At 44.7% G+C, this 16,661-nt stretch overlaps 1 protein-coding gene and 1 non-coding gene across 3 annotated transcripts; both read right to left on the reverse strand.

Annotated features, from left to right (window-relative positions):
* Window positions 1–1,682: 1,682 nt before the first annotated feature.
* On the reverse strand, window positions 1,683–16,455 carry LOC107378954 (ATPase family AAA domain containing 2). 2 transcript variants are annotated; one of them, XM_015949470.3, is made up of 30 exons: window positions 16,121–16,455; window positions 15,628–15,767; window positions 14,735–14,790; window positions 14,219–14,393; window positions 12,431–12,518; window positions 12,265–12,346; window positions 10,692–10,880; window positions 10,494–10,614; window positions 10,337–10,351; window positions 9,378–9,479; window positions 9,091–9,199; window positions 8,883–8,998; window positions 8,594–8,768; window positions 8,429–8,517; window positions 8,202–8,361; window positions 6,980–7,070; window positions 6,723–6,900; window positions 6,506–6,642; window positions 6,307–6,433; window positions 5,331–5,517; window positions 4,717–4,902; window positions 4,464–4,599; window positions 4,137–4,333; window positions 3,854–4,013; window positions 3,653–3,775; window positions 3,257–3,433; window positions 2,601–3,182; window positions 2,180–2,319; window positions 1,961–2,089; window positions 1,683–1,872 (listed from the first exon to the last, which is right to left on the reverse strand). In XM_015949470.3, exons 1-30 carry the CDS (start codon window positions 16,316–16,318, stop codon window positions 1,834–1,836), a joined length of 4,404 nt encoding a protein of 1,467 aa, XP_015804956.3. In that variant the 5' UTR covers window positions 16,319–16,455; the 3' UTR covers window positions 1,683–1,833. The 2 variants fall into 2 exon arrangements, with proteins under 2 accessions (XP_015804956.3, XP_015804957.3); XM_015949471.3 differs by lacking the exon at window positions 10,337–10,351.
* Window positions 5,160–5,294, reverse strand: LOC129163528 (small nucleolar RNA SNORA5). The gene has a single exon (XR_008563390.2). It is a non-coding gene; the product is annotated as a small nucleolar RNA SNORA5 (small nucleolar RNA).
* Window positions 16,456–16,661: the final 206 nt, after the last annotated feature.

Genomic DNA, 16,661 nt, shown 5'->3' on the forward strand with positions numbered 1-16,661 from the left:
CGATTTTTGCCAAGATATAAGTGTTGTCGCCTTGTCATATGAGCTTTACCTGTGACTAATAACGGATCAGTTAGGTGTCGGGTGTGTACAAAAATAACCCCAGTATACTAGACCTTCACATCAACTGCAAATAGACCTCTGCAAACATGCCTAAGATTCACCCTGATATTAAAGTGTTGATTATAAAGAGGCTGAAGACCAAATCCACCGCTGATGGGGCACACACCTTTAATGTGTCTCAGCGTCAAGTTCAGAGGATAAAGAAAAGATTTGAAGAGACTGGAGAAGTTTTTGACAGGCCAAGGTCAGACAGACCCTGCAAGAAACCTGCTCGATAGGACTGTTTGTTGGCTCAAAGTCCAAGGCAAGCCCATTTTCAACTGCAGCAGAGCTCCAGGAGACCTGGAATCCCTGTCAGCCAGAACAGTTTGTCATATTCTGTCTCGAGATGGCCTCCATGGTTGAATCAGTGCCCATAAGCCAGCACTAAACAAAAGACAATTGAAAAACCGTGTGGCATTTGCCAAGTCCCACAGCCTGCTAAAAGGATGGACGCTGGAAAAGTGGCAGAAGGTGGATTTTTCAGACGAATCTTCTGTTGAATTACACCACAGTCGCCACAACTATTGCAGGAGAAATACTGGAACCCGCTTGGAGCCGAGATTTACCCAGAAAACAGTGAAGTTTGGTGGAGGCTAAATCATGGTCTGGGGTTATACATCCAGTATGGGGGTGTGCGAGGGATCTGCAGAGTGGAAGGCAACATCAATAGTCTCAAATACCAAGAAATCTTAGCTACCTCTTATATTCCCGACCATAAAAAAGGTCAAATTCTGCAGCAGGATGGTGCTCCATCGCATACTTCCATCTCCATATCAAAGTTCCTTAGGGCGAAGAACATCAAGATGCTCCAGGATTGGCCAGCCCAGTTACCAGACATGAACATCATTGAGTATATGTGGGGTAGGATGAATGAGGAAGCATAAATGACAAAACCAAAGAATATTGATGAACTCTGGGAGGCATGCAAAATGGTTTTCTTTGCTATTCCTGATGACTTCATCAATACGTTGTATGAATCATTGCCATACTGCATGGATGCTGTCCTTGAAGCTCATGGAAGTCATAAAAGATATATTAAATTTGGATCTCACAGCACCACTATGTAATTAGCTGATATATTTTTGGATTTGGTTTTAAGTTGATCATTTTCTGTATAGACAACACCTTTGTATTGTCAGATTTTGACCTTTCTGTCTTGATTAAATGACACATCTTTTTTCAGTGAAAATATATTTTTTCAGTACATTCAACATTATTTGGGAGGGCTTTAGCTTTTCATATAAGCTATTTCTAACACCAATTGATCAATTAAAAGTCAGGCTAATAGCAGTCGTTTCTACAACATTCACAAGCAACATGACTTTTGTCAGGAACTGTACTCCTGCGGATTTCTACCTCCTAATATAAATAAAGTGGTAAAATAATCCTTTAACATCAGCTGAAGTTTCCTGGGTTAGGCTGGCTTTCTGTCCACCTCACAGATAAATAAAAGTCTAATCTAGTGATCAGGACTCCATGATGGAACTGCTGAACGAGGACCGGCTCGGTGACATTTGCTGCATCCTTTAAAACGTTTGTTTTCTGGTTAGAATCTTAAACTCGGAAATAAAAGCACAAAATAAGAGAAAAACTTTTAATTACAAAGAAACAAGAGGAGTATAAACTAAAGCACAAATATCAAGGACTAGAAAAACTCTTGTGAAAATACAATCAGTGTTTTTATGTTTACACAATGAAACGACTAATAAAAATGTTTATCCTGAAGAAAAGTCACAGAAAACAAAAGTTTTTGGCTTCTTCTTCCAACTCCTGAAACAAAAAAAGAAACCATGGACTCAAACAGAGAAACTCTGGTAATCCTGTCACTTTTACTGATGGAAAGGTAATCCAGACTAACCTGTATTAGTGCAGTCTTGTTGTGGTCTCGTCTGTGTCTGTAGATGCTCTGACACAGAACAGCGTAGAGTTTCTCCAGCTTGTAGACCTCGTAGCCTTCTGTCTGTGTCACTACTCTGTCCAAGAGCTCCTAAAGATTACAGCTAAATTTAATCTGGAGAAGAAATCAGGAAACATAAACACAACTGCACGCAGGACTTGTTTCCACATGTGGGCGTACCTTTAGTCTGACTCTGTCCACCACCAGAGGAGGCGTTTCCTGGTCCAGGGTCTGCAAAGCCTGGTCCCCACAGATCATCTGCTGCTGCAGCACGGTGCTCTTCAGAGCTCGAGTCATTCTCCTCACGTTATGTTCTGGGACTAAACACACACAGATGCACGGGTTTATGCAACACATCTGTTGACAGCACACATTTAAGCTAGGGGGACCCTTTCTGCAGCCATCCAGCCGTCACAACCGTTCTTAGTCTGTGTGATCAGGTAAGATGTCGATCAAAGGATTGAGGATGATAACGGAGATGAGAGCTGGGTTTCCCCAGCGCTTTTTTTTTTTTTTAGCTTGGTCACTCACCAGGACAAGCAGAAAGAAAGCTGCTGAACTCCGTCTGTAAACCAGAAAGCACAAAGATGACTTTACCAACCTGGTCCTGTGTCTGTTGCTCCTGCAGCTGCATCGTCTGAAGGTTCTGTTGGTTCTGTCTCCATCGGCTCAGATGGACCATTCAGTTCCTTCTTCTCTCCTCCAACTAACCTTAGGTTCTGATCTTCTGCAGCCTGATCCTGGTCTGGCTGATGGTCAGTGATGCTGGTGCTCAATGTTTCTGTGCAGCTATTCCTGTTAGCGTTGTTCACGAGGATATTTTCATCATTCTCGTCTCCTTCCTTGTTTGCAGACTCTTCTTTGAGGACTTCTTCGTCTTTATTTTGTGTCTGATTGTTATTCCCTAGTTTGTGGCTGGTGATGTCCTCTCCAACAGCTGATTCCTGATCTTTATGCTCTAGTTCTTCCTGCTGACTGCTCTGTGCTTTTCCTACTGGCTCAGAGCATCCATCTTGGCCTCCATCTTCGTCCTGATGCTCCACCTTCCCAACCTCCTCCTCATCGTCTCCATCTCCATCAGACCCCGCCTGTGCATCATCTCTGCCAACATGAGAAGAATAGCGCTTCTTCTTTGCGATGTGGCCAGTGTACCAGCGACTTTTCCGACGCTTCTTCTTCTGGGCTAAAGCGACAGAAGCAAATGCTTTTATCTGCAGCAGAGTTTCCACACTTTATTGTGTTTCATGTGATTAATACCTGAGTGTTTGGGAGTTGTAGCAGCAGAGACGTTGATGCTAGAAGCAGCAGCAGCAGCTATAGGCTTGACTTTGTCACTGTGAGACAGCGTGCTGGTGATGCATGTGTCTGCAGCTGGTTTGGGCTGCTTGGGGAGGACGTGGTAGAAGGTGGGAGTGAAACGTGCAGTGGAGCAACCTGCAAAGAGAAAGCATCAGTGTTTAGTCAGAAAAATACCTGAAGAAACATTTGATTCTGATGTTTTATGTGGAAACCAGTCCTGCAGTTCCAGCCTGGTTTAAACAACTAAAACAAACTTTAGCACGAGGAAACTCTGAAAACCTTAAAATAGTGTGATGTTTGACAAATACGGATAAGACACATAGAAGCCAAAGACTTTCTAGACTCAGCACCGACCTCTCCTCTTTCGCGACTCTTTGAGTTCCTCACAAATCTTCTCAAAATCCTCGTCCAGCTCCTCTCGAATGATGGCGTGGACCGTGTCCTTCAGCGAACACGCTCGGTGGCGGATCTGACGATCTGGAGGACATTGCAACAAGTGTTGACGTTTAGAATCAGAACGGAAGTCATTTACCATCCCAATGGTTCCATCTCCACCTGAAGGGTCCCTGTCTGGGTTGTACTCCAGTGCGTTCTGCCAGATGAGATCCACATCCTGGAGAAACTCTTTGACCGTTCCGTACTGATGGAGGTCGATCTTGGACAGAACCATTGACAGATCCATTGGCTTCTTGATCACTTCAGCATAATCTGGAACCTACGGAGTCGTACGCGACAGCTTCATGACTCTGATGGAACTCATTCATGTTCGGAACAAACAAGAAAACAGTTTTGTTAAAATTAGTTTCAACTTCATTCTGGTGGAAAACAGAAAATGCACCTCCTCCAAATCCACAGGTTTGGTAAAAGCCTTGAAGCGTTTATCCTGAGACAGGCGGTTCGTGACGTCACGCAGAAAAAGGCGGAGCTCTCTGAGCGTGTCTTCTTCTTGCTCCTCCAGACGTCGGCTCTCCTCCTCCGTTAGCTGGCGGGGTGGGGGTGGAGGTGCCACGGGAAGCACCTCCAAAGCATGAAGCGCTGAGAAATCAGGAGTGAAATTATCTATTTTTGCAGCATTTTGTAGTTTATGTTTGAACGGTTGGCGGTTACGCACCGCTGTTCTGTAGCTACACATAAAAACACATGAGGAATCTGATCCACGTCTTACCAGCTCTCTTCCTGGAAGCAGGGGCTTTGGAAGCCTGGTTCAGGATCAGATCCTCAAAGAATTTCCTCCTCTCTCTGCTGCCTGGGAGCGGGACTTGGAAAACCTCTCCATGTTCACCCCGAAACAGCTCCTGCACCTGCAGTGAGGGAGTCGGTCTTGTGATGAGTGCAAATCAAGACAAACTATTTTAATTTCACCAAACTGCTGATATGCGGCACGTTTGATGGAGATAATCCAACTGTTTTCTGCACACCTCTAGGCTGAGCTGGTGGTAGCGGAGGCTGCAGGTGGCCAGCAGTAGGATGGGGGAGAAGGCTGGGATGGCGCTCAGGAGGCTCAGAAAGGTCGCTCTCAGCGCAGGACCCACGGTTTCCCACCACTGCTCGATGTGTGGGACGTACAAGATGCTGGGAGACGTCCGCTTGGCCTCAGCGAATATCTGCACCGGAGACAAACACGTTTACGACGCCGGTTAGAGCGCAGGATCGGGTCTACAAAAGGCTCAAGGCTGTGCTCTGACATTTCTGTTTGATTCAAATGAAAACAAACAGATGCTGGAGCAATCAGAGATGCAGCAAAATGTTTCTGGTTTTAAAGATTTTTTTTATGCGTCAGGAAATCCTGTTTATGAAAATGTCAGGATTTAAAAAGCTGTTTCCATCAGACAAAACCTTTTTTTCATCTAGACTGTAAATCAAATGTCTGTAGAAAATTTTTATCCCCACCTCCCACCGCACAGGAAGGCAAGGCCCATGAACTACAGCTGATGTGGCAGCCATTTTGGCCAGTGAGGTCCATGAGAACAGGCCCACTGAATTTGACAAGGCTGCAGAACCCTCCGAGCAGGTACGTCTCCGTCTCTCTTACCTGGACGCAGGTTTCCTCCGGTGCCATTGCGCTGACTCCAAACAGGACGGCCATGTCCAGCGTGTAGACGGTGAACTTCTCCAGGGCGTGGAGGACAGCAGGAGCCAGGTGGGAGGTCTGACCCGATCCTGGTCGTCCTTCCAGCAGGAGCCGCGGGCGGTAGGAGGTTGGCTGGCTCAACACGCACCTGCACAGGAGACCCCATCAGGTGACACCAACAACACTGTTGGTCTCCATAGAAACAAAATGTTTCTAATAGAAACTTATTCATGCTTTTATTTCTAGTCGGTTGGACTACTGCAACGGTCTCCTAACTGGTCTTCCCAAAAAAGCTGTGAAGCAACTGCAGCTTGTTCAGAATGCTGCTGCTAGAGTCTTAACAAGAACTAAGAGAACGGAGCACATCACTCCTGTTCTTAGATCTCTACACTGGTTACCAGTAAACCATAGAATAGATTTCAAAGTGCTCCTACTAGTTTATAAATCACTCAACGGCATGGGGCCAAAATACATGTCCGATCTCATTCCTGAATATACACCCAATAGGGCTGAGATCTCTTGGAAGCAATCAGCTGGTAGAACCTCGGGTCAGAACAAAACATGGTGGAGATGCATTTAGTTACTATGCTGCTCACAGCTGGAATCAGCTTCTCCAGGACGTCAGATGTGCCCCAACCCTACTGTTGTTTAAAACAAAACTAAAACCTCTAACGTACTCATCAGCCTTAAATGAATTGTTTCTTATCATGTATCATCTCCACTGTAATCTGCGCTGTAGCTTTGTCTTCTCCTTTAGCTCTAAACTGTAATTCTATTTGTGTGTATTTAAATTTGTGTTTTTATGTGTTTTCATATCATGTCCTGAAAATTGTAAAGCACATTGAATTGCCTCTGTTTGAAATGTGCTCTATGAATAAAGCTGCCTTGCCTTGCCTAATATTTACCACAATAACAGACCCTGTTATTTCTGATCTACCTGTTGAGGCTCAGAAGGCCGCTGGTAGCTGGTGTCCTGAGTCGGTCCTGAGCAGTCGGTCCACCCGAGGACTCGTCCTCTTCCTCACTATACATCAGATCATCCTCAGACGCTCCACAGGCCGCATCTGGACACATCAACCCACACCAGCAAATAAAAACAGTCATTCAAATGGACACGCCCCATAAACCAAACCCACCTCGCTGCCTCTTCCTCTTCAGCCCCTGCTCGGCATGAGGAAACACCCTGCTGACGATGAGGAGAACATTCTGCAGGGTGGAGCTCAGCAGAGGCTGGATGGCAGGAATCAGAGCTTTGGCTGGCGACACTACAGCTCTAAAGGACAAACAAACTCATCAGCATCACCGTAGCAACACTAATGATCACAGTAAGGGGGGTGGTGGGGGGGTCTCTACCTCTGGGCAGCTGGCACCATCTTGGACATGGCTGTGCTAAAGTCTCTGTTAGTGATGATGATGGAGTTCACATCCAGTAAGAGTTTCTGTGAGGACGAGTAGATCTGTGGGTAACGGCGCCGGAGGGCACACAAGGCCGCCTCTGAACAAACCGCCTTGATGTCTGCTCCGCAGTAGCCTTAAACACACAATCAGACTGATGACGGCCTCAGAGATGCACCAGAAGGTCGTTTTAACGCCACTGAACACAAACACACCAACACATTTATCTGCCAGCTCCTCCAGGAACGCCTCCGAGGGCGGAGGGGTCCACTGTCTGGTGTGGATCTGAAGAATGTCTCTTCTCGCCTGCACAGAAAAAAAAATCTAGTTTAAGCTCAGAAACAAGTGGGAAACCTGATCACACATCCTACGATGTTAAAAATGATAAAAGTTTTGATGCAGATTTTATGATTACTTGACTGAAACTGGCCTCTGAACTGTGCTTCAAGGATCATAGTCAGGTATTTGATAGGGAATACACCACTATCTGTATCTGTACTCGGAATGGAAGTGACATACCCCGGGAGTGGGCGTGGTTTAACCGGGAGTGGGCGTGGTTTACATCAATATATTATTTTAAGTCTGAAATTGATATGGAATGATCAGAAGTTGATGTGTGTGTGGTTTATTAGAAAACTATTTACAGAGCAGCCTCAGAATTTAGATTAAATATTTTTGATCACAATAGTAAAGAAACTATTACAGAACAAGTGTTTCAATAAAATCAGAACATTAATATTTAAGTGCATGAATTAATGCATCTGAACTCATGCAGTAGGAACTAGGAAGTATGAAATGCTAGAACCAGACACAACTTTATGTATATTGTTTATTTTAATTTGATTAAACTGATTTTTTTCTTAACGTTCTTGGCATTTTGCCCCACACAAAGTTAAACAAAACAATGTTGATTAAGGTGTGTGTGTGTGTGTGTGTGTCTGAGAGAGATTGAGAGGGAGAGAGATGGAGTTAAAAAAATAAAAAACCCGACCGGAGCGGAGTGTGACTGACGCAGGACGTCAGCTCTGTCTTGTCAAATGCACCATGTACGTTACGAAAAAAGTAACTTTAAATATTCAACCGAAAAGGAGGCGAGCTGAAGAAAACCTAGGGAGAACTGAAGAAACGTGAGCAACAGTGAAGCAATCACAGCGAGATCCGTTACTGTCTGTGTGTGTGCGTGGATGAACCGGACGGACTGCGCTCCCGGCCGGCTAGTTTTGTGTGTAGGGAGGGGCGGGCGCTCTATGTGACTGGCCAATCACAGAGCGTGAAGACAGTCAGTTACCCAATGAGGATTTTCTTTCAGCATGATTACAGATATTTACGAGTTTTACTCGTTTCATGCTCGTATTCGTCAAAAATGCTTTATCTGTACCGGATACTAGTCTGAAACGAGTATCCGGCTTATCCCTAGTATTTGATTAATATCATCACCTCTCTGTCCGGGAGGCCAAACAGGAACTCTCTGTCGAAGCGTCCGGGTCGTCTCAGAGCCGGGTCGATGGAGTCCAGTCTATTTGTGGCTCCGATGACAACCACTTCTCCTCGGCTGTCCAGTCCGTCCATTAGAGCCAGGAGGGTGGACACGATGGAACTAGGGACAGAAGAAAGGCTCAACACCGGCAGAACAGCGAGGACCTTCTTTAGAGTGAGGTTCTAACCTGTGGATCTGGTCCTGGCGACTGGATCGGACCGGTGCCAAACCATCAATCTCATCAAAGAAGATGATAGATGGACGCATTTGATAAGCCTGATAATCCAGAGAGAGGATTAATACCAGAGGTCCACAGGCGTGACCATCCCTCACCACACTCAGGTGACCCTACCTGGTCGAACAGCAGCCTTAGCTGTCTCTCAGACTCTCCCACCCACTTGCTAAGGCAGTCGGCTCCTTTCCTCATGAAGAACGACACCTTCTTGTCTCCCCGGCTGCACTCGTTGGCCAGCGCTCGAGCTACCAGGGTTTTCCCGGTGCCGGGGGGGCCGTAGAAGAGACAGCCCCTGAAAACACAAAGAGGAGGTTTGAGGTAGAAGGGAGATGAAGCAGAGACTCTGAACAAGGACAAACGATGTGATGAACTTTAACGTTAACATGGCAGGAGAGCCATGGTTCACCTGGGCGGTTGGATCTTGAACTTCTCAAACACTTCTGGGTAAAGCAGAGGGAACACCACCATCTCCTTCAGGGCTGAGATGTGTTGGCTCAACCCGCCGATGCTGTCAAAGCCAACCTGCAGAAACCGGTTAGGATCCTTCTCACTTCTCATGTTCAGAAATGGTGTGGGACTACTCATGTACACGAGAAACAGGAGAAACAAATGACCGTTTTGTCAATCTGCATGGGGTCCACGTCCGCCAGGCTGGCTCCAATCTTCATCCTGTCCTTCTGGATCCCCAGAAGGTCGTCTTTCACCAGGTTCATTGGCAAACATCTGTAGAAAATATTTATATACATAAATAATTATATTAGTAGAAAATACACAAAAAATAAAGTAACTCAGGATTTAAATATGAAATAATGCCACAGAGACTGAATGGAACAAAGCTACATAAGGAGCCCTGAGTCGGGATTATGTCTCCTCTTGTCTGCACAGGTAGACATCCGCGCACCTGTTGACAGACATGCTCCTGTTTTTGCTCCGACGCCTCTGGAACTTGTCATCATCGGAGGAGGAGGACGTGGAGTCGCTGCTGTGGATGGCGTGTCTCCTCCTGCCAGGTTAGAGGAGCTCATTTTAAACAAAACAGCAAACATCACGTTTCTCTATCTGCAACAACACAGGAACCATGAATGCCAGCGAGGATTAAAACCTGTTCATGAGCATTTATGCAGCACTTGTAGAGGGAGTGAGTCCCAGCTAGCATAAACCGTTTAAATGATCCCACCACCGTGCACAAAACCTCAGCTGCACCCCCGAACATGCGTCCACCAGCACAACAGCTCGGTAAACAAAAAAGCTCCAAAAATGCAAATGATACATTAAAAAGCCAAGGGGAGTAAATATCAGTTACATGTAAGGGTTCTTAATCATGTTAAACAAAAACATGATTGTGACTATTTAATAAAACTGTATTTATTTCTGCAGGACTGATGAGTCTTGTCTGAATCTACATGATGTCACTATAAACTTAGTATAAAGTAGGGCTGGGCGACATGGCCTAAAATCAATATCACGATATATTGAGGATTTCACCTCGATAACGTTAAATGGACGATAACTACAGGTATGCGCAGAAACAAAAGTTGTCCACTAGATGGGGCTGTCACATGAATTACATTGTGTCACTTTTTTTTGTGACCCAAGGTGGTACAGCTTCATGAACGTTGCTAACCTACACGCATCTTTTCATTTTTTTTATTATCAAATTTATTGACGTGGGAAAAATTATCTCGATATGAATCAGAAATTTCAACAACAATACATTTTCAATTTATTGCCCAGCCCTAGTATAAAGTAACAACCGCACATTGCTGCAGCCCCGTTAACAAGAACGCCAAAGCACGAGGGGAGCGTGCAGCAGTGCCGAGAACAAACAACGACCCGTCAACACCAACAGACAGAGCTTACCTCTCAGAACCACTCCTGATGGTAAAAGCACGGAAATCAGAAAAAAAAAAAACATTAAGAACTTTGGGATGGACCGAACATGTAGCAACAACACAGATTAAAGGTGTGTGTGTGTGACAACATTCTCATGTTGTCAATAAAGTCATGACATCCCGACCTGCCGGTTCTCCTCCTGCTGTAGGGGCTTCTGGGAGCCGTGGAGCTGAACCTGAACCTGCGTCTGTTGGGAGACGAGTGCTCCTTATAGTACAGGCTGCGTTTCCTGGGCTCTCGGGGTTCTGGTCCAAAAACAAACAGATCAGAGACATTTTGGACCAGAGAGTTAAACGGGAGCTTCACCTGCAGGGCTCCGTACCGTCCAGTGGGGCTTGGTATCGAACCACCGTTTTCCTCTGCCTGAAGTCGTATCGTTGTTGGTTTTCTTCCTCCTCATCCTCGCCATCTTCTTCTTCCTCCTCCTCTTCTTCTCCTTCTTCATCATCATCATCTTCTCTCTCCTCTTCCTCCTCTCTTTCATCATCATTCTCATCATCCTCCTCCTCTTCTGTGAGTAAAACCAAAGCATGTTTATTTATGCAGTGATGACTCAGGACTGATCTAACAGGCAATAAGAATAAGAAAACTAAAATGCACATTTAAATAATTATTCTACTAAGGATAAAAAACCCTGTAGAGATCATTACAGCTGCGGATAACTGCTTTAGCTAAAATAAGTATAGTGAATAAGATGTGTGTCATCAGGTTCTAGTGTGTCATCAGGTTCTAGAGAACAAGAAAAGCTGCACCTCAGTCTCTAAACCAGCAGTACTCAATAGGCGGCCCGAGAGCCCTCTCTTTGTGGCCCCTGAACCCCGCGCGCACCACCCACCCCACCCCGACGGCTGACCAGGAGGTGTAGGATAGATAGAGCTGAGGAAAATAGTCAAAGCATTGAGATGAGGGCATAAACAATTCTGCATCACAGAAGAGTAGCCATAATCGATTATAGTGGAATGTAGTTCAGTTATTTTAACGGCAGCACCAGCGTAGCATCCACATCTGTCAGAGTGGGTGTTCTCCACATTTACCGGGTAAGAAACTTTGGCCCGCCTGTATGTGGTACTGCAGGGCTGAGTGCTGGAGTTGTAATCTGAGACAGAACCCGAACCGAATCAGCCCGATCGGTTCTGTTGGATTTGGGCCATGAATTATGTTAATTGAGTGGGTTGTCATGCAGCCCGCTACGCTCGCTCGATCAGCGACGGGGGGGGGGGGGTCTGCTCACACCAGAGAGAGGATCGGAGGACGCACCTCCAAACACGCATTATTTTCAGAATTTCATTATTATTTCTCCTCAAAGCGCTCAGTCAGACTGAGTGTAGTGATGTCGGGAGATCCAGTCTTGGGGAGAGAGCGAGTGACGGCAGCTGCAGTGTAATCATGTCTCTTGTATTTAGGGGCACAGAGAAGTTAAAAGTAGAGAGAAAAAGAAGATAGAATTTTTGTTTCATGATGATTGATGTTAAATTCAACTTAAAGAGAAACTGGGAGGAAGCTTTGGTTCATTTTAAGTTACAGGAGGTCTCGTTTCCTATCTGCTCCTCCAGAGACAGCATGAGGGTTACATGGTGAGGGTCACACAGGACAGGTTAGTGCAGTCACACAGCCAAGCTGGAGGGGGACAGGTGTTCTAATTTATATTGCAAGCTTGTGTATTATGTGCTTTACAGCCAGCAATCCAAACAGCAGTCCGACAATCATACAACAGACCCCCCCAGTCCAGACCTCTTGCTTCTGGGTCTTTTTTTAATGAGTGGCCCTCGGACCATTATAAATGAGGGGCCCTGCTCTAAAAATTCAATCAGTTTCCTCCACTGCTGAGAGGCGAGTAAAGCAGCTGGACTCACATTGCCCTGTGATGTCTATGAAGTGGGCACTAACCCCCTCACCTTGGCTGGTCTCCTCAGTTTTCTTACTGATGTCAGTCGTCCTCACAGACCTCCTCCTCCTGCCTTTGGTGTACACACCCACCTGGAAATGGCAAACTCTGATCAGCTCCACGGATTAACGGTTGTTAGTAACTAAAATAATCTGAGGCTCTGAACAGATCATCACCTCTTCTTCAGTTTCTCTGTCTCTGCTCCTCAAACGGCGTCTCATCTTCTGCATGTGGTCCATCTTTTGAAGAACAGCTTCAGCTGTGCTAAAGAGCAGAAGGACCGAATCAGGAGACTGGAATCAAGAGTTTCTCTGTAAATAGGGTCGGGCATCGTTTGAATCTGAACCATTCCAGGTCAGATTCCAGTTGTTTCGATTCTGGTTCCTAGCAATATTTTTGGATTCAGATTATTTTAAAAGGTAGGATCCCAAAACGTTATGCTTTAAATGAGCCGACTAACCACAAGTCTAACTTGATGAATTCCACTTCAAAACGTTCTAAAGTGAAGCTGCCAGGGATGCTCCGGTCCGGTTTGTTGCTGCCGACCAACATCGAACACATGGAATGTCCAAACATTTTCTATGTAGTCATACTGAGCGCTACAAACTACATGATCTGGTAAAATGGAATAAAATCACCTTAAATGCATGTTGTAGATTTCTCAATTACCCGTAGCAGCTCTTAGCGGGTGGAGCCCGGTGTCATCTAGCACCGTGACTTTATTATTTTTCAGGTTAGTTGCTCAGCCTTCTGACGTTCATAAAGACGAAGAAAAAACTATTTTCTATATAGGGCCTCTCAAGATGAATCACAAGGACAAAGAAATTAATAAATTTAAAAAAATAATAAAAAAGGCAAAACAATTTTTTTAATTTAAACTGAAAAATGAGAATGAGGACAAAAATGAATAGGAAAAAGGTAATGTGAGATCCTGAGAAAGGAAGAAATAGGTAGAGGGAGCAGCAAGAAGAGAATGAAGTGGGGAGGAATCAGCAGAAGGTGAACAGGTGAATGTTCACCCGATTTTTAAAGGAGAACACTTCCATGGGTCCTCCATCATAACGTACTCCTGTATTTTAGCAACAAGACGCCACTGGTGTGCGAGGTTCTCCACTCAATAATATCAGAGAAGGAGGAACAGCCAGCTGCTACCACTCCAACTTTAAGACAAATTAACAGAGTCCCAAAAAGAAAAACATTATTTGAAGTCACGGACAAGACGTTTGGATGTAGAAAATCGCGACTGTTGTTTAGCGCTATCTCGTTTCCTCCGGCATTGCGGTTCTGGTGGACGTAGCTCAGGGAGGATAGCCGACGGGAGGGGTGAGTGATCTGTGACCGTGTTTGGATTTAAAAGCTAGCTTGTTTTGCAGATTTGCTATTGCAGCTTTAAAAGTCGTATTAAATATGCTGTGTTGACACATTTTTTAACAAGCTTCCCTGCACAGAATTTTTTTGTTGCAGGATGCTAAGTTTACATCACTCACAGACGGAGTAAAAGTTCGGTAGACATGTTTGTTTACAACAGGGGTAGGCAATCCTGGACCTGGATGCATGCATGTTTTAACTCCAACACACCTCATTGGTTCAGTCACCTGTTCACCACGTTATCAAGCTCTGCAGAAGCCTGATGATCACCAACTGATTTAAATCAGGTGTGTTGGAACAGGGAGAACACCGAAATATGCTGGATAATAGGCTCTGAAAGGCGTTCATTGGAATTTTCCATAATTTTGTGGTAATACAACATTTCTGGAGGATTCATTTTCATTGGTAATTGATGGCTTCTTCTTCCAGTTGGTGGACTGGGCAGCAAAACTGGGAATTGGAACGTAAAATTGTATCAATTTTGGGAAAAAAATGAAAATCTGTCTCAGTTCCAATCGATGCCCAACCCTATCTGTAAATGAACCAGAGAGGTTTTCACAGGAAGTGGAGTTTGGGGTCAGGATCAGGTGACTCACTTGGTAATGAGGCGGTCGTACAGCACGGACTGATTCCTGGAGTTCAGTTTGTATCTGGTGATTCTGGAGCTTCGTCTCACCGAGTGATCTTCCTCATCCTCCTCCTCTTCTCGACTCCGTAAGTTGAATCGACTCCTTCTGGGAGTAGACGACCCCTCCACTTCATCCAGAACGCCTGAGAGAAGAAATGACCAGCTTTTATATAGTACCTCACAAATTAAAGATCACGAGGCACTTCACACTTTGTGATTAAAAAAAGGGAGGAAATAGAAAATGAACAAGAAAAGGCTATCAGTGGTATGACAGAATCGGCAGAAAGAATAGAATGAAGAGAAGGTAGTGATTAAGAATCAGCCGAAGCCAGCCTGAACAGGTTAATACTCAGCTGCGTTTTAAAGAAGACCACTGAGTCCAGTCTGTGGGCCACAGCAGTACAAGCCACCAATAACTGAACACACTTCAGCGTGGTTTCTGTGCTGAATCCTTTCTAAAGTGATGCTGTATTGCGTTTCATACCTGCTCGCTGCTTTTCACGGGACGCCTTCGCCTCCTGCCGCAGCCGTGAAGATTTCCTGGAGACGAGCAGGAATCCACAATCAGAACCGATTTTCATTTCATTTGTCGGTTTAATTCAGCAAGCGCACACAGCTTTGTGATGCCTTACCACCAGCTGAAGGACTTTACAAGACATTAATTTTACATTTTTATAAGTCAAATAATTCTGATCATATAAAAACAGAGATTTAAATCAAATACTAGAATATTATCTTCTGTGCTTGTCAGCACACCAAGGCCGTTTGGGCATAAAGAAAATATGTTTAGAGACATTTTTGCCGAGTCCCTTAAGGGTTGGTGGTCCAGCTTCATTTCTTCTCAAAAAGTTTGAAAAAAATTATTTGTTTGAATCCAAAGGAATCTCAAATGAGTGACTGTTTTGTTTAACCTCTAACTACAACAGGTGGTTGTAGGCAGCCAATTGAAAATGTTTCATCGTGTTACAAAACTAAAGTCAAAAGTAGGGATGGACAATATATACGCATCAATATCAGAATCGGACGATGTTAGTTATTGGTCTAATTAAAAAAAAACGGGCCGATAGTATCAACCGATATTTTTTCCATCTCGTCACAATTTGTTTGCCTGTTTCAGAGGGTGGGTGGTGGGGTGGGGAGGGGTGATGTGTGTTTGTTTAGTCATGTCACAGTGATTGTAATCATCTCAGAAGTGTAAATGTGTGGTGTGTGTACAAAATAACGTAAATTCAGCTTTAATAATTTTTATTCTGTACAGAATCTGGTGATTTTAGAAGCATTAATGTCAGTATGTCGATATAGGCAAATATCGGATATTGGCTCAAAGATTTAGTATCGGTGCATCACTAGTCAAAAGCTACCCAGTGTTATGGTTACCTGGTGCAGCAGCCATCAGCTCGGTCTCCACTCACAGGAGTGCTGGTGTTTGAACCCAAGTCAGCTAAAGATCTCTCTAGTTTAACTCTGCGTGCTCTAGTCCTGAGACCTCCATCCTCCAGCTTGTCATCATCATAACCCTGTCAGGCATGATGACATCTTCGTCAACAATATAACAGAACCAGTGGAGTGGCTTTTGTTTAACACAAACACAAGCTCCTGAAAGTAAAAAAGAAATCAAATACCTGCAAACTCTTTATCTGAAATTTGGCTCCAGTCTATGATTATTAATAGTTAATAGCAATAATAATCTGTAGGACATTTACTAATAAAACATATCAGAATATTTAAATAGGATATTGAACAAACTCAGGTTATTTATTAATGCTGAGGCTAACCGGTCAGCTAGAAAGGTGTGTTTAGCTTTAGCGCGCTAGCTAAAGTTAACCGCAGAACAGCTAGGTCACAGGTTGTCTTCTGTGCATTCGCTTACATTCACCACGATGTTTTCAGGGCTACTGAAGCTGTCATTCAGGGACCGAGAGGACCGAGTCAGCCGAGCCGACTTTTTACGCGACGCGGGAATCAGCAACACAAACTCGGAGCTCGAGTCCAGTTCATCCGTCCTCCTCTTCGGGATAGCTGCCTCGGGCTCAGCGCCGACACCACCGCTGCTGCGTAGGACCACCATCTTGGCTTTTATAAAACCATGAACGACGCGAAAATCACTCGATATTGTGGCTTTTAAAGTAGGGCTCTCATATCAGGACGGATCTAAGATCTGCCTCAGACCGAACAGCTACAGCTCCTATCTAAACCCTTGATTTCTGGCGCCATAAACGTCATCGGAAGTTATGTGGTGAGCAGTGAGCTGCCGTGCATAAAAATAGATCCCAATTTAAAATTGTAATATAAATCAAAGTGTAAAATTAATACATTAATTATGACACGTGAGCAGAGTAGGACCCCTGAGTGGTCACTTCTGCAGCCATCGCTGGACTAAAGCAGAGAGCTTTAACAAGTAAACAAGCGGA

Source organism: Nothobranchius furzeri, chromosome 5 (assembly GCF_043380555.1).
Source record: "Nothobranchius furzeri strain GRZ-AD chromosome 5, NfurGRZ-RIMD1, whole genome shotgun sequence".
Classification (NCBI taxonomy): domain Eukaryota; kingdom Metazoa; phylum Chordata; class Actinopteri; order Cyprinodontiformes; family Nothobranchiidae; genus Nothobranchius; species Nothobranchius furzeri.